The 24933-nt window shown below is 37.7% G+C and overlaps 1 protein-coding gene across 6 annotated transcripts in view; it reads left to right on the top strand.

Moving 5' to 3' along the window:
- mical3a (microtubule associated monooxygenase, calponin and LIM domain containing 3a) overlaps positions 1-24933 on the top strand; it is a 148573-nt gene that overhangs the window by 55470 nt on the left and 68170 nt on the right. For all 6 annotated transcript variants that reach the window (XM_030136913.1, XM_030136915.1, XM_030136916.1 and 3 more), the window contains one exon: positions 22742-23151. In XM_030136913.1, the coding sequence (XP_029992773.1) occupies positions 22873-23151 (279 nt within the window). In that variant the 5' untranslated portion in view covers positions 22742-22872. The remainder of the gene's footprint in view (positions 1-22741; positions 23152-24933) is intronic.

Raw genomic sequence — 24933 nt, 5'->3', positions numbered from 1 at the left:
CAATACAACTTCAGTCCGAACAGCCAGGTCACATTTATCTGACCTTTACGTCACTGAAATGTGACAGGTCACAATTCTGCATCCCAGGAGGAGGAGCAGTGGGAAAAACAACAACAAAAGCCATGGCACTGTGTTTACTTCCATGCCTGCTTGGTCACGTATTACGTCAAGACCTCTTTTGTGCATGTGGGTCACTTTAGGGTCGCATTCAGTTCATACTCAAAACTGAGAGAAGTCGCATTTAATGTGTAATATGAACGAGCACACAAAAAAATCAGATTTCACCAAAAAAATCCAAATTGTGCATTAAGACCTGCTGTCTGAACTTAGCGTGAGTTAACTTCCAATTCAGTGTTGCTGTGCAAGTGGACATTTTTGTGGTGAAGCCCCTCGATATTACAGGTATTCAAAATATTGGAATAACTTAGACAGAAAAATGTTGTCTTTCACATTAATATGTGAAAAAAAAACAGTCCCACACACTAAATGTAACCCAATTCAGTTCAGTTTAGGAGTAACTTTTGGGTTTTTTCGCCCTGAAAAGCCATCCATCATTTTATTCTGTTTATTTTCACCCAGATATAGTTGATTCTGTTTATACTATAACCAACCACTGCTTCATATTAAAGAACTAGTTGTCACTCCTCTGATATTATTTGGTGCTTATTAGAACACACTTAAGTGTTTGAGGCCATCATGTCATCCTGTTTCAGTTGTTTAAAGTGGCATTTTCTTGTGATTAAAGCAGGTTGTGTATAAGTGATAAAGTTTGCAGAACACAATATTAAGCCGTAGTTACACAGTATGTAACATCTTTAGCAAAACAATAATGACATGCGTAAAGTAGTGTGGAGGTAATACTGTTTTCATCACTACTGTAGATTAAAATATATGTTCTAACTCTGATAGAAATCAGTTTTATAGTAAGGTTTTATTTACGGTATGTTAGTGACGTTATATTCATGTTAAGCCTTTTTGTAATGCAATAGCAACAAGTCACATCAGTAACTGTATGACACCATGAACAGGCAACCAAATGAAAATTGGCATTGATTTGAATATTAATATTATGTGAAACATCTGGATATATTGGAAGTATAAAATAGGCGTAGGCGATCTAGTAAAAATCTTGTATCATGGAATAGGTCACGGTATTATGTCATGATACAGTAATTGTTCTGTAAATCTAGTTTAGACAAAGAACTGTGCCATACTTCTTCAGGTTTGATTTCTTCTATTATTAACTTTCACACAAATGATGCCTGTTCAGATAGACCCTATTCAGTGTCACATTCACTCTCCTCCATTTGTTTGTGTGGCCTTCGTGCAAATGTCCTGCCTGCATCTGCACAACTCCAGAGTGACAAAATATTACCTTAAACACAATATAAACAACTGAGCACAACATTAAACATACATTTCTCTATTGTCACTAGGGGTATTAGAAAATATCGGTTCTGCAATATATCGCAATATTTCATTTCACAATAGATTTTATTGATATTATATTATTAATTGATATTAAAAAGTACTGTATCAATATTTTTTAGGTATTTATTCAAATGCAGATATGGTGGAGGTTCATTTTTATTTTTTGTTTTTCTTTATTGTTTATATCTTATTTATTACAATTTAACACTGTTTTATTAAATAATGATTATTTGAAGCATCCTAAAAGCACTTTTTACTGTCTGAGAGAGGCAGATGTTAGTTCCTTTGTTGTGATTGCACAAAAATAATGTTCTGATGTTAATTATGAACTAATAGAATATGAACATTTGAACAGGATCTTAAACTGAAATGTCTGTAAAACATAATTGAAGTTTAAACACAGGAAAATTTTGTGATATAGCATTAGATCCTGTTGTGATCAAATAAAAACGTGTTTAGTACTTGTGCATATTTCTGGTGTAATTAAATTCTTCCAGGAAATAAAAGTAAAAAAAAAAAAAGACAAACAAAAAATTTCCTTTTTAACAGTATCATGATATATCGTGATATATCGTATTGTGATCCTAGTATTGTGATTTGTATCGTATCGCCAGATTCTTGCCAATACACACCCCTAATTGTCACACATCATGTATTTTCATATTGCTCAGCACTAGTTCACACTTGCCTTTTTAATGTAGGGATGTTCCTTGTTAATTATGATTTAGGTTAGGAGCATAATTCTTCCTCCACATTTTTATAATGTTGAGGTAACAGATAAAAAGAGATGCAGGGTTAGTCAGTTTGACCTCTCACTGGTGGGGAGTGGGGAGTTCCTGTCTAGTCCTGACCCCCCATTGGCCCTGCAGAGCACCATGTCTTTAGAACACAGCCAGATGAAAGAACAGGGTAGAGGGATTCATCTGTAGGCAGCTCCTGCTGTGTCATGAACAGCTGGATGTATCCCAAATGTCAGGTTTTGCCCAGAGTTCTGTCGCTGCAGTTGATTCATTAGAAGCGCTGTGGTCTCTGACGATGCCAAACTAACATGTAGAACTAGTCTGCAGTGTGTCCTTAAAAGGAGAGATGTCTGTAACTAGATGCTGATGGCCTCTTGTTATCGGCTTAAAGCTTGCGATGTGTTGCATCAAGCACTTGCTGTCAGGAAATCACTATATTAAAGGGCAGTTAACTTGTTGCCCTCCTAGTGGAGTCATGATGATTAACATGTTCCTAAGTATTGAGTCATACATCGGTGTAAAACACAACAACCTGATAAAAGCTATTAAGGTGTCATTAACGCTATTATATTGGAATTCTCACTCTTAACTGCATAAAACACCCAAATTCTATACTCTGTTCTCCTCTGTAATGAATGCACCGGAGTTTTCACTGCATTTAGTTTTTATTTCAAAGGTATACAGTAAGAGACAGCTGATCTAGTGGTATAGTCTATAGTCTATTCTCCTAAATACGCACAATAGCCACTTTAATAGAATGTGCAATAACTTGTTCTACCTCCCAGTACTTTTATTATTTCTCTGATGCAGTACTTTATTTTACAGTGTGTATTTGTGTCTGTCCATGCAATAACTGTTTTTCTATATTTTAGCTGTGTTTCATGTGTTTTTTAACTCTGTGACTCAGGGAAATGCACAAGAATTCCATTGTACCTACACTGTGATGTATGTGTGCAAATGGCAAAATAAAGCCTCTTCTGTTCTATTCTATTCTATTCTATTCTATTCTATTCTATTCTATTCTATTCTATTCTATTCTATTCTATTCTGTTCTATTCTATTCTATTCTATTCAAAACCAGCATCTACCAGTGAAACATGGCACTCGCTGAAGCTCTAGGATAGGGGTGTGTATTGGCAAGAATCTGGCGATACGATACAAGTCACAATACTAGGATCACGATACGATATATCATGATATATCATGATACCGTTAAAAAGGCATTTTTTTTGTTTGTTTCTTTTTTAAATGATTATTTCCTTGAAGAATTGAATTACACAGAAATATGCACAAATACTAAACACATTTTTATTTGATCAGAACAGGATCTAATGCTATATCTAATGCTAAAATCACCAAATTTTCCTGTGTTAAAACTTAAATTATGTTTTACAGACATTATAGTTTAAGATCCTGTTCAAATGTTCATATTCTGTTAGTTCATAACTAGCATGATAACATAATTTTTGTGCAATCCCAACAAAGGAACTAACATTATGTTATAAAAGAGTGTTAAATAATAATAAATAAAATATAAACAAAAAAGAAAAACAAAAATGAATCTCCACAATATCTGCATTTGAATAAATACCTAAAAATATCCATACAGTACTTTTGAATATCAATACAGTATTGTGAAATGAAATATTGCAATATATTGCAGGACTGATATTTTCTCACATCCCTACCCTAGGACTTACATCACTTTGATTTCCTTGTTAATTCTTTACAGCCGAAGATTAAAAAGTTACTTCTTGGACGTTTCTCCCACTTCTCAGGTCAGAAGTAGGTCAGTATGACAAGTGTATTCCACAGGTCCAGCCTGTGACTATGACACTGTTTACATCATACCGGTCTGCTGACCCTTGAACATTATAGTACAGCAGGACAGTCTTTTACCCCTGTGTAGAGTAAGGACACTGTTGATGTAGAACTGTATGGATTATGATCACAGGCGCTAGAGAACGGTTGGGTTGCAAAGTTAAGGAGTGTCAGTCAGTTTTTCTAGGGAAGTTGTAAAGCAGTGTTGTAGGAAACCACAGCTCATAAGTTGCTTACTCATCAGTGTGATATCTGTCATACTTGAATTCAGTGTTATCAAAATTCCAGTGAAAAGGTGTCCGGGTAAGCCACTTACAGAGGTAGAATTTATCTTTTCTCTATCCTCCGTAGTAGGGGTGTAAGAAAATATCGGTTCCACAATATATTGGAATATTTCATTTCAACATACTGTATCAGTATTAAAAAGTACTGTGTTGATATTTTTAGGTATTTATTCAAATGCAGACATGGTGGAAGTTAATTTTTATTTTTTGGATTTCTCTTTTGTTTATCAAGCTGTTTCTTTTTATATATTCACATGATTATGATATTGCAGATCATACATGTATTTTTTTAATTGATAACGTTGTTTTGTTAAATAACGGTTATTTCAAGCATCCTAAAAACATTTTTTACTGTCTGAAAGAGGCAGATGTTAGTTCCTTTGTTGGGATTGCACAAAAATAATGTTATAATGTTGGATGGTTCAGGGACTGTCCTTTATGCATTCTTTTCACAACTAATAGAATATGAGCATTTGAGCAGGATCTTAAACTTTAATGTCTGTAATCATAATTTTCTTTCTTTCTTTCTTTTTGTGGTTTTTGTACTGGTAAAGCCACATGTTATAACTTTATTTATCCAAATCCTGCACTTAAAGTTTTTAGAGGAAAGTTTTGTGATAAAGTATTAGATCCTGTTCTAAAAAAAAAAGGAAGTGTTTAGTATTTGTGCATACTTCTGCTGTAATTAAAAATTTCCAGGAAATAATCTTTTAAAAAAAAAAAGAAAACAAAAGAAACAAAAAAAAAATCGCCTAGTTAACAGGATTGTGCTGTATCGCGATATATTGTATTGTGATTAGGGGTGTAAGAAAATAGCGGTTCTGCAATATATCATGATATTTAATTTTATAATACTGTATCGATATTAAAAAGTGCTGTATCGATATTTTTAGGTATTCAAATGCAGATATTGTGGAGGTTCGTTTTTGTTTTTGTTTTTTGTTTATATTTTATTCATTATTATTGAACACTCTTATTAAATAATGTTAGTTCCTTTGTTGGGATTGCACAAAAATAATGTTATGATGTTAGTTATGAACTAATAGAATATGAACATTTGAACAGGATCTTAAACTGTAATGTCTGTAAAACATAATTTAAATTTTAACACAGGGAAATTTTGTGATATAGGATTAGATCCTGTTGTGATCAAATAAAAATGTGTTTAGTATTTGTGCATATTTCTGGTGTAATTTAATTCTTCAAGGAAATAATCATTTAAAAAAAAGAAACAAACAAAAAAAAATGCCTTTTTAACAGTATCATGATATATCATATATCGTATCTTGATCCTAGCATTGTGATTTGTATCGTATCACCAGATTCTTGCCAATGCACACCCCTAATTGTGATCCTAGTATTGTGATTTTTATCGTATCGCTAGATTCTCTCCAACACACACCCCTTCTCCTCAGTGTATTAACTGCACTTAGTCAGTAGTGACAGTTAACAAAGTGCCTATTCAGTATGCTAAAGAATTAATTAGGAAACAGAGTGGGTACCACATATGTCAATGGCTTAAGTACTCCAATATTTATTTCTGTCATGTGGCTGCCTTCTGTCATGCTCTTTGACTTCGGAATCACATGAAGGTCAATTTGTCTTCTGTGTCGCTGCTTGTCCAATTGTATCCCTCTGTCGTCCTTATGGCGCCTAGATAGCGGTCGTCATTTATCAGTGGCAGCCTGGACTTCGCCAGACAGTTAATGTTACACGCCCTTGCAGTTCTGAAATGCATCTTCACCTGTTGAAGACTAGATGGGAGCCACGTGATTAATAATCCATAGGGAGGGGTAGGGGAGGAGTGGTGTAGCCTGATAGATTTAGGCCACAGCGAAAACAGTCAGGTCTTATTCCAACCGAACTTTATATCCTGAAACGTACATTTTGTGTTTGTTGCTAACAGCCTGTTCTTTCTCAGCTATCAGGCTTCAGGAGGCACCTAACAGCTGCTCAGCCTATAGCTCTTAACCTGGCCCTCAAGTCGAGCCCTTTCACTCCAGTAAAGTGTTCATCCCTCTGGAGACCACATCATATTTCACATTCACTCTCTGGCTGTGTGTAAAGGAGCCCCGGGGCCTTGTTATCTGCTTTTCTGGACAAGAGACAAATTCTTCTCTGGCAAGCTGATGGAGAAACAAGTCCACTGAATGTTCTTTCCCAGAAGGAAGCGGAGCAACCTACACAAGCAGTGTGTCTCTTGTGTTTTTTTTTTTTTTTCTAGAGTTGCCAAGATGAGGCCAAATCTAGATATGTGAACCTTTTGGCTGTGAAGAATCGCGAAGGAACACATTTAGGGATGCATTTCCACGTGGCAGTGCCTTTACAGGTGACAAGAGTCAGATGTGAGGCTTTTTTCTTTTCATTAGAGTGCTCCTACATGTGGCTCAATGAAATAATAACAACTTAACAAAGATATGCTTACCTGAAACTTGTTCCAGGGAGTCTACAGTAGTGGCCTGGACCACCTTCACATCCTTATGGTTTAAAGCAGTGGTTCTCAACCGATCTGGCTTTGGGACACACTATCACCCCGCAATGACAAGTCGTGACCCAAATTGCTAAAAGCTAAACTTCTCAAATTTATTGAAAGAAAAGATGGTGCATTTTGAACCTGAGATAATACTTAATATCATAGTATGCCAACACAAAAGACAAATTTAATGATAAACCAAAATGCCCAGCTGGTGGTGATGCTAAAACACTAAATTTAGGTACATTTTAAAGGGGTCATATTTTGCTTTTTTAAATGGGATTATGCATTTTAAAACATTTCACTGTGATTTGCATAAACTGTAAATGCTATGCTTGGGTCTGAATTTTTCATTAATTAAACTCCACAGGGCCATCTTCAACCCTATTGACATGAGAAAGGTCCTTTTGAGTGCTGGCCCTTTAAATGCAAATGTGTCACTACACAACCCACCCCCTCCAGGTTGCTGATTGCGTTGCTCTGTCCTGTTTCTCTGTACTCTGAGAAATGTTGTTTGGAAGTCTTGACCTTATCTGTGACGTAATTAGTTATAGACACAACAAATTAAGAAGGAATTGAAACAGGTTGTAGAAATCCACTCGATTTTTGCCGGAATTAATATAAAGATATATTTGCAGCACCTGGAGGGTTCAAATTCAAACTTTTTTAACTACTAGGATCCCCAAATACACCAATAAATGTACCAAAGGCTAATAAAAATGGGTTTAGCAAAATATGTCCCCTTTAACCAAAACCAACCATTTAATAAAGCATTAGTCATAACAATCAGAATATTTCAATGACAGCCATTTTTTTAACCACATTTGGTGTTTTCATGCAAAATGAATTTAGTTAATTAAGTGCAACTAATGTTTCTTAGCATTATTTTTTGCCTAGGCAAAGGCCTGCAACCCACTTTTGGGTTGCGACCCACCAGTTGAGAATCACTGGTTTATAGAGTAACTCCTCTCCCTATCTGGTATCTGAATGGGATCAGTGTAGCTGCACTTCTGCACTGCCAGACATTTAATTCAGCTACCGCCTGAATCTTGTAATATGTGACAGGGATTACAGTGTAATTTGGGAGGAATCTGTTTTCGTGCTTTCTTCTCTAAAGCTATCAGCGTGTTCTGTGCCTCTGTGTGGGTGTTCAGTTACCTTCCGAGTGGATCAGCCTGCAGTTCTCCCTGCACAGTTCACTCAGGAAGGCTGATCTTCCTCTGGTGCTGGGTGTGCTGAACTATTTAGTGGAACTGGCACAAGAAGAGATGAAATGATTGAGCCACGGGAGGCTAAGAGTGGGAAGAAAGACGCTTTTGCATATTCTCAGTTAAGGGGTGTAAGAAAATAGCGGTCCTGCAATCGCGATATTACATTTCAAGATACTGTATCAATATTTAAAACGTACTGTATCAATATTTTTTGGTATTTATTCGAATGCAGACACAGCGGAAGTTCATTTTTATTTTTGGTTTTCTTTTCTGTTTATCCAGCTCTTTTATTTACATATTCACATGGGTGTTTTGTTCTGCTATTTGTATACTACTAAAGTGATATTGCAGTCCATACATGTAGTTTTTTTTCAATTGATGACACTGTTTTGTTCCATGACAGTTATTTCAAGCATTCTAAAAGCACTTTTTACTGTCTGAAAGAGGCAGATGGTAGTTTCTTTGTTGGGATTGCACAACAATAATGTTATGATGTTGGATGATTCTGGGACTGTCCACAATGCATTCTTTTCACAACTAATAGAATATGAACATTTGAGAAGGATCTTGATGTGTTTTTTGTACTGATAAAGCTGTATGTTGTCCTTTATTTATCCAAATCCTGCACTTTAAGTTTTTACAGAGGAAAGTTTTGTGATAAAGCATTAGATCCTGTTCTAATCAAATAAAAACTTGTTTAGTATATGTACATATTTCTGCTGTAATAAAAATTTTCCAGCAAATCTTAAGAAAAAGAGAAACAAAACTAACAAATAATATCACCTTGTTAACAGTATCGTGATATATTGTGATATATTCTGTCATGATCCTAGTATTTGTGACTTGTATTGTCAGATTCTTGCCCTTACGCACCCCTGTTCTCACTCTACTGTCTGTTCGATGTGCATATCTGTGCAAATGTAGCCTTTTTGTTTGACAACTTTAAGTCTGTGCTTCTTGATGAGTTATAATCGCAGTCAATGAGCCTTGTGGTTTTCTCAAGCTGTCACAGCTGGAAATACAGGTGGTGGATGTTTTTTTAGGTGACCTTTTTCCTCATTCAAAATTCTTTGTGCACTTCATAAATCATTCCTTAGACTTGCATGTAAAAATGAATCGCTTAAGGAATCTGTGAACGCGGGGCATTTTTGGTACAGCTCAATCGAAATCCAACACTGAATAATGACTTTTAGTTGTGTGTCCCCACCGGCTAAACATCATACCAGCAGGGTAGATCTTGCCCTTGCTGACATTTGTATACCTGCTCTCCACAGTCCTCACTTTACAGTCATCCTATTAGGTATCCTGATCTTTGCTCAGTGAGAATATAACGCTCATTCAGCGCTGAAAGCAGGCCACAACTGCTTCACTCCAGCTTGACAGGCTGTCACAAGTCCAAATTTAAAGATGTTTGAAATAGGTCAGTGCATTTGGAGTGATAAATGGGTCGAAAGTCTGTGCAGATGCGACCACCGGTACTTCATTCTTTCGTTACCAGTTCTCATTCTGCCTGTTTACCGTCTAAAGTGCTCACTGTTGCGCCCACTCGTAGAGATTAGAGAACGTAAGTGTGGATGTGACAGGATTATGGTTTGTGCTGGCTTCGGCTCACTGTTGAATGTCCCATCAGGGCTTTGAAAATGAACAGATGAAATCCTCAGTCTTGTCACACTGTGTTGTACTTAACAGCATTTTAAACACGTGAGTCAAAGTGATTCACCGTCTGAGAATTGATCTTGATAAATGTGGAAATTCTGTATTGTATAAATATAAAATAGTGAATATCTTCATTTCTCATTCTTGCTGTAACTTTCACTTCTGGCCTGGCTGTTACATTCAGCGGTTATACACACAGTCTGGAATTCGTTCTGTTTGCTGAAGCTCTTCGAAGTTTAAACATTAGCTTTGTAATTAATATGGAGAAGAGAGGAAGGCTATAACAGTCAACGGACTTGTACAGTTTGTTTCCCATGGCCCGTCAGAATAAGAAACACACCACGGGTTGTACTTTGTGTATTGAATGTACTGTCTAGTTAGGAGGCCATGAGGGTTCGTTTTTATGTCTTGGCCCTGGTGTTTGCATTCACGTCCATCATCATTTGTGTCAAAACACAAGAGAAATAAAAGAATCAATTTCACGTATTAAATTTGTGACAAGAAAAAGGAGTGGTCTGGAATATTAGGCTACATTTTACCAGATGAATGCTGTTGTTGAATTTGTCAGCTGCTTGTCTTTTTTTAATTCAGTTTTTTATTTGGTTTCGTAATGTTTTACATTTACCTGTATATTTAATATTTTGCAGTGTTTTTTTCTATTTTTCTTCTCTTTCCAGAACAGACCAAAGCAATCTATCTGTACATTTATTTTCTTGTGTATATCTCCACTGCCTTCATTTCTTGTTTTCTTATCCTTTTTTCCCTTTTTTAACAACAGAATGATAATAATAAAATAATAAATAAATCAAACCAACAGTAACATAGTAGCTAAATAACAGTGGGTGTCATGTTTTGTTCCTTTTTAGTGTTCATAAAGTCCATTCATGGTTTCCTTCAACCAGGATTTTAAGTATTTTTATTGTCATTCCCTTTGGATTCCTCTTAATTCCATGACATATATGGCAAAACTTGTAGTTGTTAGCCGGTCACAATTGCATCCTCTTCTTTGCTCTTTGGCATTCAGCCTCTTTCTCCTTCATGCCTCCATTCCACAACGGTCGTAACTAAGCCTCTGAGACCAGTCTGTGTTGACTGGGTTTGCCTGCTGGTCTCGGATTACGCTTCCTAGTTCCCTGGGAAGGATGGATTGAAGAATATGAGTAACCAGATACATGTCAACCTCTGACTGTACTCTGGTTTGAACCAAGCAAATCAACAATAAAGATAACCAAATGTCAAAAACCATGACCAATTTTACGAGCATAAGTGTTGATAGGAATGTAGCAGAGCTTTAAAATGATCCTACAATTTTCGTCTCTGCTTCTTGTGGTTGTCTGTGTTTATGGCTGCATAGTTGTGGTGCCTCCTCGACTCCTGTTACGAAAGGCACAAAGGTGGAAGAAGTCGCGTTCAAGTTGGGATCTGAGAGGTTTCCTAAATCAAATAGCTGTGGCAAGTGCTGGCAGGCAGTTGTAATCGACCATGTTTAACAGCCATAAGAAAGCTGTCTGGGCACAGGCTCAGACTGCCCTGCAGCCATTACTAATATGAATTTCATAAGAGAGACCCTTTGTTTGTCAGTACATATTCTCTTGGGCAGACAGGATGGAGCTCTTTTCTGTTCATTTGTCTTATTGACTGCACTGTTTGTTGACCAATCCATTCAGCTGTCTGTTTTTGTTTTTAGAATGGGACTGATAAACTGTAGGCTTCTAGATTAAAATGATTAAAAATGTACCAGGGTCAGGTTCAGATAAACTCTCTCAGAATGGATGGTTGCATTGGCAGCACAACTGAGCACACTGGGACAAGTACAAGTATTAATCTTTATGTTGAAGTAGATTTTTTTCATTTACAGTCTTTAGCCTTTTAGATTATATCCTATATGAGAAGATCAAATGGAACTGGTCATCACGGTCTTATCTCTTCTATTCCAGTAGAAGTTGGTGGGGGCTGCATTTCTGTTATTCATGTTCATTCATTCATTCATTCATTCATTCATTCATTTTCTGAACCCGCTTTATCCTCACTAGGGTCAGGGGGGTCACTGGAGCCTGTCCCATATGTATTCATGTGCTGCATATTATTCTGTCTATTCTAAGGGTGCTTTCACACTGCGTACCCAAGTCTGTACCGTACTTGGATACGTTCATACCTTTCCCCCAGATGTTGCATTCACAAGCATGTACCGTGGCCCAAGTATGAGTGGGTGTTAAAGGACCAAAACAGTAGGAAGCGGTGTGGAAGGAATTCTGTCGCTATCCAACAAACGCCAAAGTCAGAAAAAGACAAACCCTAACGTCATCAACCAAGCAACTGTTCTGTTCATTTGTCTACAATGGCGGCAATACTTTTCTATCCGTTAGTCTGTTTGAAGCAAAGTGAAGAAGAGTGACCTTTGTTGTCCCTGATATATCACTGAGTGGTTTGGTCGAGAAGGTGAGCCTGTGCCATGTGGATCTGAGGCTTTTTCAGGAGGCAATGGGAGCACCGTCTATGGTCTTGTGGTGATTAGGCCATTTCCGTTGTCTGAGTGGTGATTAGGTCATGTCCGTTGTTGGGCATGGATTGCTTTCAGACTGCAACATACCGTACTGGAGTCCTTGCAGTCCGTACCCAGGACTACTGTCTTAGCTGGATTCGAGTACGGTACTCGAGCACAGAACGTTTGCATTCACATTTATAAAATTAAGCAGACTTTGGGGTCAAACATACTTGGATATGGACTCGGGTACGCAGTGTGAAAGCGGCGTAAATCAACACCTTTACAGTTCTTGTGAAGAATTTAGTTTTCTTGTTTAGGTGGAATATTCTGTTGCCCCATATTGGAACTACCCAAAGGTTTTTACACATAAACCAGCACAGAGCATCCTTTACTTAAAGTACGCAGTAGTTCTTGGATGTTGTGTAAGTCCCAGAGCACCACAAAAGTAATGAATTTCACTGAGTACATCATGTTTTTCCACTTCTCTGCTGATTATTAATATGTCTGTTTAGTGTTTAAGTAACATGTTTAACATGTTCTGGCTTTAGGGCTAATCTGCCAGAACTATCTGAAATCTATATCAGCTGTAGGATCTGAAGCGGTGGGCTCAGCTGCACACCACAGCCTGACTGTCAGAGGTAGACCTGATCCAAAAACCAGATGGTGAGGAGATGGCCTCCGCCAGTAGCAAGTTGAGTTTTAGTCAACAAATGTTTGTGTACCCGTTGAGCTTTGAGGCTTTGTCTGCTGATGTAAATTGTTTCCATTCCTGTTAGCCTGATGTGTGAATATGAATAGCAGAACAGAGCTTAGTGGTTTGCAATAAGGTCATAATGAGTACTGTACAGTCTATTTGAACAATAATGCATCAAGCTTTAGCTGTTCATATACTCTGTTGACTTTGCTGGCTAAGACAAACACTGGTGTTTATATTTGTGACGCTTCTGCCATCATACAGCTGCTGTAGTTTGACCTGATGGTTACAGCTGCAGTTTGCAGGCGGACATGATGAGCATGTCTGAGAAAAATAACAAGGAAGGAGGTTGAAGGAGTAAAATAAAAAGGTTGAATAAGTTCACTGTTGGTGAGAAACTTATCAAAAATCACATTTTGAGTTGGAATGTGCAGGTATTTTATGAAAATGAAAGGTTATTGCTATTTAAACTAGTCATAGTTTTTCCAAACCCTAAAGGAGCATCTTCATATTACCTCTAACTTTCAATATGGAAAATGACTAAATCATAAAATGTGATCAGTAATTCCTCTTGAGATTATTCGTCTTCATCAAAAAATCATATTCAAGCCTGTTTGTTGTTGTTTACATTTTTTAAGCATATTGACACTCTTGGAAGTGCATTTTGTTTATTGTTTGTTGTTGCAGATTCAATGAAGAAAACTACTTTGAGTAGTTAATGTAATCAGGAAAAGTCTGTTAAAATCACAAATTGATTTCTAATTTTTTCACCATATTGCTACTACCTGTTCCAAGTATTTTAGATATGTTGGTTGAGAGAGTAAGGATGTCGGCTGACAAATAAAGCAGATGCTGAAGTAACTTGATCCAATAACCAATCTGGTGGTCTGTTTTTAAATTTCTCTACCATTAATAAGATCTCAGGAGAAATAAAAATCTTTGACATCTGCCATGTCTGGTTTTTATTAACATGTCTGTATGAGAGGTTCACTCACCTGCAGAGTTGGACTTTGAGAGATTCGATTTATTTAATATAACACATTTTTTCCTGACAGAAAGCTCGGCTGTAGTTGGGATTCATCAGTTCTAGTAACAACATGGAGATGTTAAATTCATGGTTAGCGCTTCCACCTTTCAGCTAGAAGGTTCAGGGTTGAATTCTAAGTCGGACCGGAGCCTTTGTGTTGAGTTTGCCTGTTCCCTGTGTGCTGCTTAGGTTTCCTCTGGTTTCTGCCAATTTTTTTTTTTAATGGATACATATAGGTTAATTCTCCTGTTTGTGCCTTTGACTATGGTACTGATGAACATCTGTTGGTCCCTGAGCACCTTAAGTGGCAACTCACTGCTCCTGGTCTGTGCTATGTGCTAATGCTATGTGCTAATGTTAATATTAAGTATGTTGTGTATTAGGATGGATAAAATGCAGACTGAATTTTCCTGGGGGGATAATAAAGCGAGGTAACCTTAATCTAAGTTTTTCAACCTTTTCTGAGTCACTAAGCTAGCCTTTAGCATCAGCTTACCTCTTAACTCTCCTGTAGTTCTGCTGCTTTTGTCCAAATGTAGTCATTTCTGGCTCCAAAAAGCCAATATAATGATGGTCAAATTGCAAAGCAGTTGGTGGCATTAATGTTCTTCCCTCTACTGATTATACATAGGCTACAGTTGGTAGAAAGGTTTGATGACATGCTAGCTGTTTCACGCTAAGCTATGCTAACAACCTCATAGCTGTAGTTTTATCTTGTGCAAATAATTCTTTGGTCATCTTGTCTAACTTTCTTCAAGGAAATGTCTTAACATATTTCTTAAAGTGGCCAAATGTTCCGTTTAAAATGAGGTTTTCTGGTACTAACATTTAAATACAGATGGAAGTGAATTCACAAGATGGAGGAGTTGAACTCCTGTTGTGAGAATGAACTATTTACAGCCTGAAGGCAAACCCCAGAATAGACCACACCTGCTGCCGCTGCTGCATTGCTCTGTAATTAGAATAATAGTCAATCTGTAATGCAATGATCTCAGTGATAATCCTAATGAGAACAAGTGACATATTAAGGTGATCATTAACTGCCAAGAACAAAGATGATGTGGAAAATTCATCAAGAGGGGAAGGAATGCACAATAGGACGAAATGGCAAGGCAAGGCAATGAAATGAACACATAATGAACACATAATGAAATTGGGTGTGGCGTTCTACATTAAATAGTCTGATTGACTTCATGTACTGTTTGTATTTAATATGAAGTTCTCCAGTGCTCAGGGACAAGGGTCAGATTGCATCTTTTCTCAGCCTCGTCCACTGATGGATGAAAGCGGGAGACGGGTCCAGATATTACTTTCATCTCTTGGGTGTCCTCTGAGCGTCGGTCATCCCAGATCCAGGCAGTGACAAAGGATAACATGATGTTTATTAAGGATAAACACAAACACAAGCTTACACCAGCTGAACTTGGCTGCACTTGTTTACCTCAGAGTCTCAGTGTTGTTTTCACTGTTGTGCAGTTTTGCATCCTACACCAAATTCTTTTGACTGGTGCAGAAGTCTGTTCTCAATTATATTAACTAGAAAATGGCCTCCTTTGTGTCTTCTCATATTGTTTGTCTTTTTTTTTTTTTTTTTTTAAATTCAGTGTCTTTGATTTCAGAGTGAAATTGGAAGTAGCCGCAGACAAAGTAAATCAAAACAAGTGAAACACCCCAGGTGGTTTCTTTTCACTTAATAATCCCCAAAAAATAACCAAACCAAAGCAATAACAAAAATGGAATTAAGCATGATACTCTTACAGTTAGAAGTAGTTTAGATTAATATTTAGAGATGCAGGAATTGATTGACCAAATCAACTCAGTCTGAGGCTGATCATCATTTACAGTCATCTGCAAAAGTTCTTGACCAACATTGTTTATTTGGTAAAGTTATAATGTCCACACATATGCATTTCTCAATTTCTGTTCTAAGATACCATCTGGATATATGGAAAGTATGTACAGCAGTAAAAACAAATGTTTGAGGGGAAAAAACATCTTCTTTGAACTAGTGGTAGTATTTAGTGTGACCTCCTTTTGCACTTGACATGTCTTTACATTATGAGATTCAATGGATACATTTTCTGACGTTTTACACCAGGTTTCATTCAGCACATGTTAGACGTTTCTAAATGTTTTTCCTGCTTCTTCTCATGGGGTCAAGGGTCACACTAAATAGTCACTTTAACCTTTAGAACCCATTCAGTTCAGTTTTTTTGTGTGTCTTTTAAGGCTGTGCACATATTTCCTGTATTTTCTGATTGTATCTGAAGAAAAAAGAATGAGAAATAATGTGTATGCTCATTTCAACCTTGCAAAAACAACAAACTGTAGGTGGCCTAAGGCTTTTACACACCGATGTACATTATTTACATGCATGACCTGCACAGTGCTTCATGTCACATCCACACAAGCGCTAACATGTTGCCGGTATGGATGCTTTTCACTAAGTGGGAGGACGTGAACAACCTGTTAAATAACATTAGTAATAATAATCATAGATGACTTGCCAAATGAAATGTCACATGAATCTGTTGTAGTGGTGCCAAGCTACTAAAACAAGCACTGAATTGCTCATCTGCTGCTGCTATGGCGTCAGCGTACTGGAATTTATTTTCAGTTTTATTTAATTTATACTAAAAGCTCTGTCTAGTAATCTATCATTTTATTGTGCGATTTGAGTGAGAGAAGCTCCTATGACCTGTCACAGTGTAGTAAATATTTTATTATAAACACAATCCAGTAGTCTATCATTGAAAAGTTGGGAACCACTGCTTTAGGCTCACACTTTCCCAGTAAATTTGTATTTATTATTATTATTATTGTTATTATTATTATTATTATTATTATTATTATTATTATTACTAAACAGATATTATAGAGTGGTTTCTTTGCTCAAATATAAAAAAGAACATTGTTAAACTGCAGAAAAACTGCAGGTATTATCAGACAACCTAACAAAAAATCCTTATTTTTAGTCTGGTATTTATTTTTTTCTCATAGTGCCAGTGTTTACACAGAAGCAGCGTAGCCCACTGGCCTAATCTGTGGCTCTATTTTCAGATTAGAGGATGACGTAATGCAGCCAGTGAAAAGGCAGCGTGTGTGTACTCATACTGGGCAAGGGGGGAGTGTGTGTGTGTGTGTATGTGTGCTCACAAGTGTATGTTTGTAACTCTGTAGTGAATTCTGTGAATGTGTTAAATCCTGCAGTTCATGTAGATGCCATGAGATTTGGAGTGCGTGCTGAAGCCAGAGCTGCTTCTCCTTTTCTTCATTGTGTGTTATCCGCCTGAAATGTCACAGCTGGAATGTGTGTGTTCTGTCGGGCAGGGGAGGGGGATTAGGATTTTTACGGTGTTGCATTGCTGCCAGTGTAAGGAAAATAAACTTCTGGTCTTTTCCTCTCTATAACAACATTTTTCTGGTTTTAACAAGATCCTTTCTCCACCAGATTATGTTATTGTTATGCTATTTTGAGCAAGAAGCCAGTCAATGCCTCAGGGGTTATTGTAACCGGTGACAGATATTAAATATGAAACACTGGTTATGTGGCTGAACTGGACAGATTATTCTATACGTAAGCAAAACAAATGGTGCTATCTTTACTTTTGAGTAGGCATACTGCATCACCATATAATTTTGAATAACACAACAATAATTTTTCATTTATTTATGTATATTTCTGTAATTATCATATTGATAATAATTTGTCTAGTACTTATGGTACAAATTCCTGTTCTAATTGTGTCTTAATAGAGTGTTTTAATTTGTATGTTTGGTATGTACGTATATTCAGATATATATATATATATATATATATATATATATATATATATATATATATATATATATATATATATATATATATATATATATGTTTGTATATTTCAAGCTTTATGTGTGTGTTAGTGCTGCAACAACAAATTGACTGAATTGATCCAAATTGATTCTGAAAAGATTTGGCTATGAATTTGGCAGTTGATTCGTTGGGTCTTGAACACGTAACAGAGGAAAAAGCAGAGGAGCATGGGTGAGGCTTCGAATGCTGAGCAGCCCCGTTTGGCTGAAACGTAGAGCTCCATTTATGTAACAAAATTTGAATATGGAGAAAAAAAAAGCCAAAAGCCCACAGCGCTGTACGTAGATACAGGTTAGAAGTTGTGAAAATTTCGTGGAAGCTCCGGAGTAAAAGAGAGGCATAGAAGCTGGGAGTCGAACGTCCAAAATTAAGTTTCATTTTCAGTTTCACACCAGTTATGGTAGTTGTGGCACTAATGGAACGCACCCCCATGTATGTACCCCCCAGCCCCCTTTCTTTTGTGTTTATCCGTTAAATTGATGAGTTATTAAAATAATCTACAGATGAATCGATTATTAAAATCATCATTGGTTGCAGCCCTAGTGTGTGTGTATATATATTTCTATTATTCCTTGTTTTTGTATTGATAATTTTTATTTTATTATTACTTTTTATTATACTTGAATGGAGCAACTGTAACACAATAATTTACCCCTGGCATTAATAAAGTATTCTGATTCTAGTGCGGATCTCTGCAGAAAGCTACTATTATGCAAATTCTAGGCTTGAATTCTAGTGACGGTTAACTGGAGTCATTGTGTGTCATGTTACTACAGTCCTGCCTCAGCTTTACCATCTTCTGACAACTCACACACACATGCTAGTCACACACCGTGACAGTCAGCACTCTCACCCTCGTTTTCATCAAAGTCCTCCGAGGGTGACAGATGTTTACCGCCAGCTTTCTCAGATCTGTGTCGCAAAGGCTGTTACGTCCTCTCGTCTTCGTGCATCTCCTTAACACATATGTTTTACGGTAACAAGAACAAACCAGTGAGGAATTTGTCTTGTCCGTGAATGTAGAGGGAGGCATGGCAGGAAACTGAGGCTCATTTTTGTAAAAATCCCTCAGAGACCATCCTCTTATCTTCCTGATATGATTTAAGACTAATGTGGGGTTGGTTTCACGTGACTGCGAAAAAGGAGTTCAGAGTTTGGGAGGCCTACTTTCATCCTCATCTGTTTTCTTGTCCCCTGCCTCCTAAAACAGTCTAAATGTTGATTAATTGCAACCTAAACGCTTGTATATAAGTTGAAAACCAGGGCATCACAGAGTTGTACAGAGAATGTTTAAGCATCTTTTTGCATGAGAAGCTCCTGTCGTCATACATTTTTTTGTTCTGTTCAGTTTATTTCAAATATGCAACAAAAAAAGAGTCTGGTTTCAACCAGCTCTAAATGTAAAGTGTCATGAGATAGCTTTTGTTATGATTTGGCCCTATATAAATAAAATTTGATTGATTGAGTGATTGATGAAAACAAACAAAATAATCCTAATTTAGTGCCTAGAAATAAAATCGATTTCAAGAAATCCTTAAAACTTATACATATACATGAAAACAAAATATGACTCCATTTGCATATTTGAAAAGGAAAGTAAACATTTACTGTATGTTTAGAGTTATTCAGAATTTAAGACTAAGAATGCACCCATACATCAACTGGACATCAGTATCAGCTGATATTTGCTGATATAGGCCAATATCACAACAGGCAAATAAGATATCTTTTCACCAATGACAGTGGCAGATATTTATCATGTTATATTTCAGTTTTTTTTCATAAGTTTGTGTTTTGGAATCTGTTCATTCAAAGGTGGTGATGGGCTGAAAGAGGCAACCAAAGTTCTGTCTGTGTTGCCATGGCAATGCTACATGATGCTTTTAGCAATATACACAATCCATATAACCAGGAGAACAATAGTTAATAGCTCAATAAAACCAATTGTAGGACAACCGAAGACAATCCAAACAATTATTACACTTAATTGGGCAAATATCAAAACAAATGAACAGTTCGAGACTAGCGTATGACGTGAATATTTTCATGAAAGAAAAAAAGCAACGGAACAAACTTTGCATTGCTAAGCTAACACGAAGCAGATCCAACAGTACAAGTATTATTTCTTTACCTCTAAAACTCCCTGAATTAGCTGAAGAAGTGCAAAAATAAAGGTTGCATTTTGACACGATGATTATGAATGTTGTCTAACCTTTGCTGTTTTCTAATCATAAGTTGGTTTTATATGAATGAAGCTTCTGCTATCGGCTACTCCAATATATTGTGTAACATTAAAATAATTCCGACTGGAAGCAAATGGTCCAAGGTTTAACAAGTTAAACTAGTCTAGTAGCTATTTTTATGTCTATGCTGAAGATTTCTGTCTTAAGTTATTGGTATCCACTATTGGTCTGCATGTTATTTTAAATATCGGTAAATATCGAGAGCTAACTGCATCTTTGTTTAGAAATATTGTTAGCCTCATAGCATAATTGCCTAAGTTATATTTTTGGCTATATTGTGATATCTGTGTCTTACTCTTCTGACACTGCTGCTTCATTTTGCATCATTGGCAACATACTGAAAAAGATATGACATAGGCAATCATGCTATGAGGCAAATGGTATTAATTCATGTCATGATCGCCCTCAGTGTGTGCAAACGCCACTGCACTCAAACTGAACTGTTATGCTCTGCTTTGCAACATCTGGAGCACAAACAGGCTTCAGTTGTTAAATAACATTGAGTGACTGCATTTGTACAACCTGTTTTTTCCATTATTTCCATCTACTGAGTCATATAGTGAATACTGAATAATGAGTACTGCTTATCTCTGATCCCCTGTCAATCAGATCATACCTTTATATTTGGTCTTGTGATATGATCTTTACTTCTTATACAGATTAAATGGTGCCTGACACTGTTTTGCATCTTGGTTATTGAAATGAGACTGCAGGAGGTAGTGTGTCACAGTCATAGATGACTGATTAAACACTGAGTGTGTATGTGTGTGTGCATGCATACACAACCAAAGACTTCAGAAGTGCAGATGGCTGCTACGAATTGTCATTTTGAATAACACAGTAAAGCGTAAAAAACCGAAATACTGTAACTGCTTATCTAAGGGGCTTTTTTCCTGTCTGCTGGTGCTGCACCCTCAGCCCTGATCCTAACTGACTTGAGCCAGAGCCAGACTCACAGCCTGGTGTTTTCACTGCAGCCTGGAGTTGGCAGGGTGTGAAAAGGAGGCCAGCTGACCCCTGTAGCCGCCTCCCTTTCATCCCGTGTTTCCACTGGGACTGGGACTACACCAGTTTTCATGAAGAGGCTCAAGACTCTGCTTCATGCGTCAGTGTTTTACAAACCTAAAACCCGAAATATGACATTTGAATCTGCCTCATACGTGACTATTTAACCTCCATTAGAAACAAGGTGATTGTGGATCGATAGACGTAGTGTGAATTTTTATTTTTTCTAAATGATACTGATTTTGGGTGCAGTCTCTCTATGTGATGAATGGCACAGAGTGACGTAGGGCAACTGCAGTAAAATGATCCCATTTGCTGCGCCATTGTAAACCTCCAACAAGCAAGGTGAGCAGAAAGTGTTGTTGCCCTGAGGAGATAATACAAACTAGAGCCACTGGAATCTTTCACTTGGAATCCCTCTTGTTCATTAAATAGACTAGATCAAACATGCCTTCTTTTTCCTTTTTGTAGTCGTCATCACTTTTGTCAGAGCTCTTTTGCGAGATTCCTTTCATCCTATGTTATCTCCCCTTGATACTTGAGTAAAGCTGACCTTTAAAAGGCTGCTAATGCTGCTTAGTACAGTCGGAGGCAGCGAGATTTCAAGACATTGTACTTGTGACAGACACCAGAGAATTTGGATGATCTTGTCCCCCTGGGGTTGGAAAGGCAGAGGATGAAATGCAGCACTAGTGCAAGTTGCAGCAGGTAAAAACAGCAGAAAGTCAACACTGAACCCTCCTGTACTGTTTACACGGCAACACTCGAACAAACCAGAAGGCATGCACAGTGCAGTGGATGAAATAAAAATAGGGCCCACGATCTGGTTTCCTGAAAGACTCTTGCGTGTTTGCCAGACAGTTTTCTTGAATGACTCCAGTTGTTTCATAGTATTTTTGGATGAACTGGGTTTTTTTTTTTTCTGTTCTTGGAATTTTTGCGCCACACTTTTGTGCTATATGTGTTTCCTGTTTGGCTTTGCGTGGGTTCAATGCCCTTCCTGTATCCGGCAGCCCTGTTCCTAGACAGACAAGAGGTTGTTTAAGGTCATGTTGCTGCAGAGGAATGACCGACAGATTCTGACCGGTTCTTATACTTGTGTTTGTTGGACTAGAGGGCATCAGGGCACATTTATTACCTCCGCCAAGGAGGTTATGTTTTTGCCAGGGTTTGTTTGTCTGTCTGTTTGTCTGTCCGTTAGTGTGCAACATAACTCAAAAAGTTATGGACAGATTTTGATGAAATTTTCAGGGTTTGTTGGAAATGGGATAAGGAAGAAATGATTAAATTTTGGTGGTGATCGGGGGTGGGGGGGCCCACGGGGGGGGGGCACTGATCAGCCTTGGCAGAGGTCTGCGCTCTCCGAGTGCTTCTAGTTAAAAGGGCATCAAATGAGGCACTGCTGCTAGTGATTATAAAGCAAAGAAAATCATTCAGGAAATACTCACATTTAAGGAATTTGGAATCACAATTCCCAAAATGATTTTCCAAAAATGTTATACCTACCTACTAATTTGTTAACTGATAAATAATTGCAGCCCTAAAAGCCATGCATGTTGATAGCGACCTCTGGTTCTGTTCTTTGCAGCTTGCAACTTTGGGGACAAAGTTTATCTACTCTCTAATTATAGCAGCTGTTTGCATAGGACAGTGTTGATATCATTTGAGAATTCAGAAGCTGTAATCAAGTTTGTTTTTCTGCCCAATTGCAACATGTGGCAATGTTTAATATAGTACTAAACTTTTTCAGAGAGGGTTGATTATCTTCCATGACGCACTCTGTTCTTTTTTTTCTCTTTTTCTAACTCACAGAATGAGGGTGCCTGAGGTGGGGAGTTAAAGCCCTCCAAAGGAGAGAGAGTGCGTTCCAGGGCTGGGGCTGGACCCAGAGACCCCTGCCTCTGGGGGTGAAGGGCCCTCACAGCCCTGTGTGAGTCTGGACCATGGGGGATGGAGGCACAGGTGCAACTGGAGGAGATGGGGTAAACCGGTCCCACGTCCTGTTCGACAACTTCGTCCAGGCGACCACGTGTAAGGGCACGCTCAAGGCCTTCCAGGAGCTGTGTGACCACCTGGAAGTCAAACCCACCGAGTACAAGGTCTTCTACCATAAGCTCAAGTCCAAACTCAACTACTGGAAGGCTAAGGCACTCTGGGCTAAGTTAGACAAGAGGGCAAGCCACAAGGAGTACAAGAAGGGCCGTGCCTGTGCCAACTCCAAGGTAAGGCTGCATCATGAGAACGAGTAGAGTCATTTGAGTTCACAGTCAGAGCTATCTGACAGAAAATTTGATCCTCGGTGTCTGGGGGATCATGTAATGTGATGCTCATGTTTACCAGCCTGAGATTGCTTTATATGAAAGGACACTTCAGGGACACTTGCTTGGCACTGCAGAGAAGTCGCTTGAGTGAACTCAGTCTTACAAATTGGATTTACCACCTCCTCTTTGTTGCAATGTATACAAAGCTAATGACAAGTTACAGGAATTAGGCTTATGGACCACATGAACTTTTATAGTTGTGTAGTAATGTGATACAAAACTATTCCTAAACTTTTGACTATTTCTCACAAGATCACTGAGGATTTATTATTGTTTTTAATGTACATGTGGTAGTCGCATTTTGTTTTGAAGAGATGTACTGATCCATTGGTCAGTGCCTGGAATCAACTGGCTTTCAGGTGCATGGGCCAATCAATTTCCAATATATTGTGTTGTGTGTCCATTGGAGCCGCACAGTATATCATTTGAGCATTGTCATCGCGATGTACGTGTGCACAAAAGTCACATCGCAGGTCCTGCAATGTAGGAGGCAAATGAACTCAGTGTGTTCTCATTTAATTTCAAGGGTATGTGACATACACTGCGTGTAGTAATCCACCAATCACAATCATTCTTAATCAGTTTGGAGTGAGCCACTGGTAACCACATTGAAAAAAAAGCAACAAACAAGAAAAAATCAACCTAAATGAAGACTTGGTGCAAAAAAGAAAAATGTCAGTTATCTGGAATTGTTTCGGCTACAAGAAGGATGATACTGAAATACGTGTTCTGTGTCAACAGTGCCTTACACAACTAATTAATTTGACCATTTACGTCAGCACCACACAGCTATTACATACTCCTCAGTATTTTTTCATATTGCAACATATATTGCAGGGTTAAAAAAAATCACAATGTCAGTTTTTTCCAATATCGTGCAGCCCTAGTGTCCATTGTATTTATACACCTTAGCTGTTTCACTTCATGCACAGACAGTAACGTCACAGCTCCACATACTCAGGGTAACATGGTGTTGAAGTTCTTCACTGTGACTGAAGAAAACAAAATGAAGAGAATTATTAGAGATGACTTGTCAAGTGAAATGAATGTAACATGTCTCTGTGGTAGTGGTGCCAGGGTGCCAAATCCATGAGTAATGGCTTATCTACTACTGTGTTGGTATTTACATAGCAGTAACATGCAGAAGGGCATTCAGAGAGCGAGAGTACACACCTCTGAGGATACTGCTAAATCAAAAACCCACATGAAAAATTGGAGTTTTTACTTTTATATCTGGATCTGCTCCACAATTTAATAGGGTTGTTCTAGCATGGCAAACACCGTGCCATACCCTTGCAAAAAGTTTCAGTTTTGGTTTCTCTGTTATGGTGTTCACTCATCCTGAGAAATGGAAAGACATGAGTGATCGCTCAGCTCCACCCTGCTTGAACTAGTTTAGGCCAGAAGTATGATGACGACCATGACGTGATAATCAAACATGATAGTCAGGTGACTTTAACTGTGAATCTCTTCAATAAACATTGGCCTTTGACTGTTGAATCAACATTATGGGATAGTGTAACTGGTGTATCTGTCGGTGTAACTAATATTTTACATTGAAAATCTATAGGAAATGAATTCTAATGTGGTATTAAATGTAACACTCCATTGTGCTGTTTTTTCCCAACAATTTTTACATCATGTTCAGCAAGTCTGTCTCAATAAAAAGTTTAAACTTAGAGA

The sequence above is a fragment of the Sphaeramia orbicularis genome, chromosome 6 (genome assembly GCF_902148855.1).
Source record: "Sphaeramia orbicularis chromosome 6, fSphaOr1.1, whole genome shotgun sequence".
Lineage (NCBI taxonomy): Eukaryota > Metazoa > Chordata > Actinopteri > Kurtiformes > Apogonidae > Sphaeramia > Sphaeramia orbicularis.
This window is presented reverse-complemented; position numbering and strand designations above follow the sequence as displayed.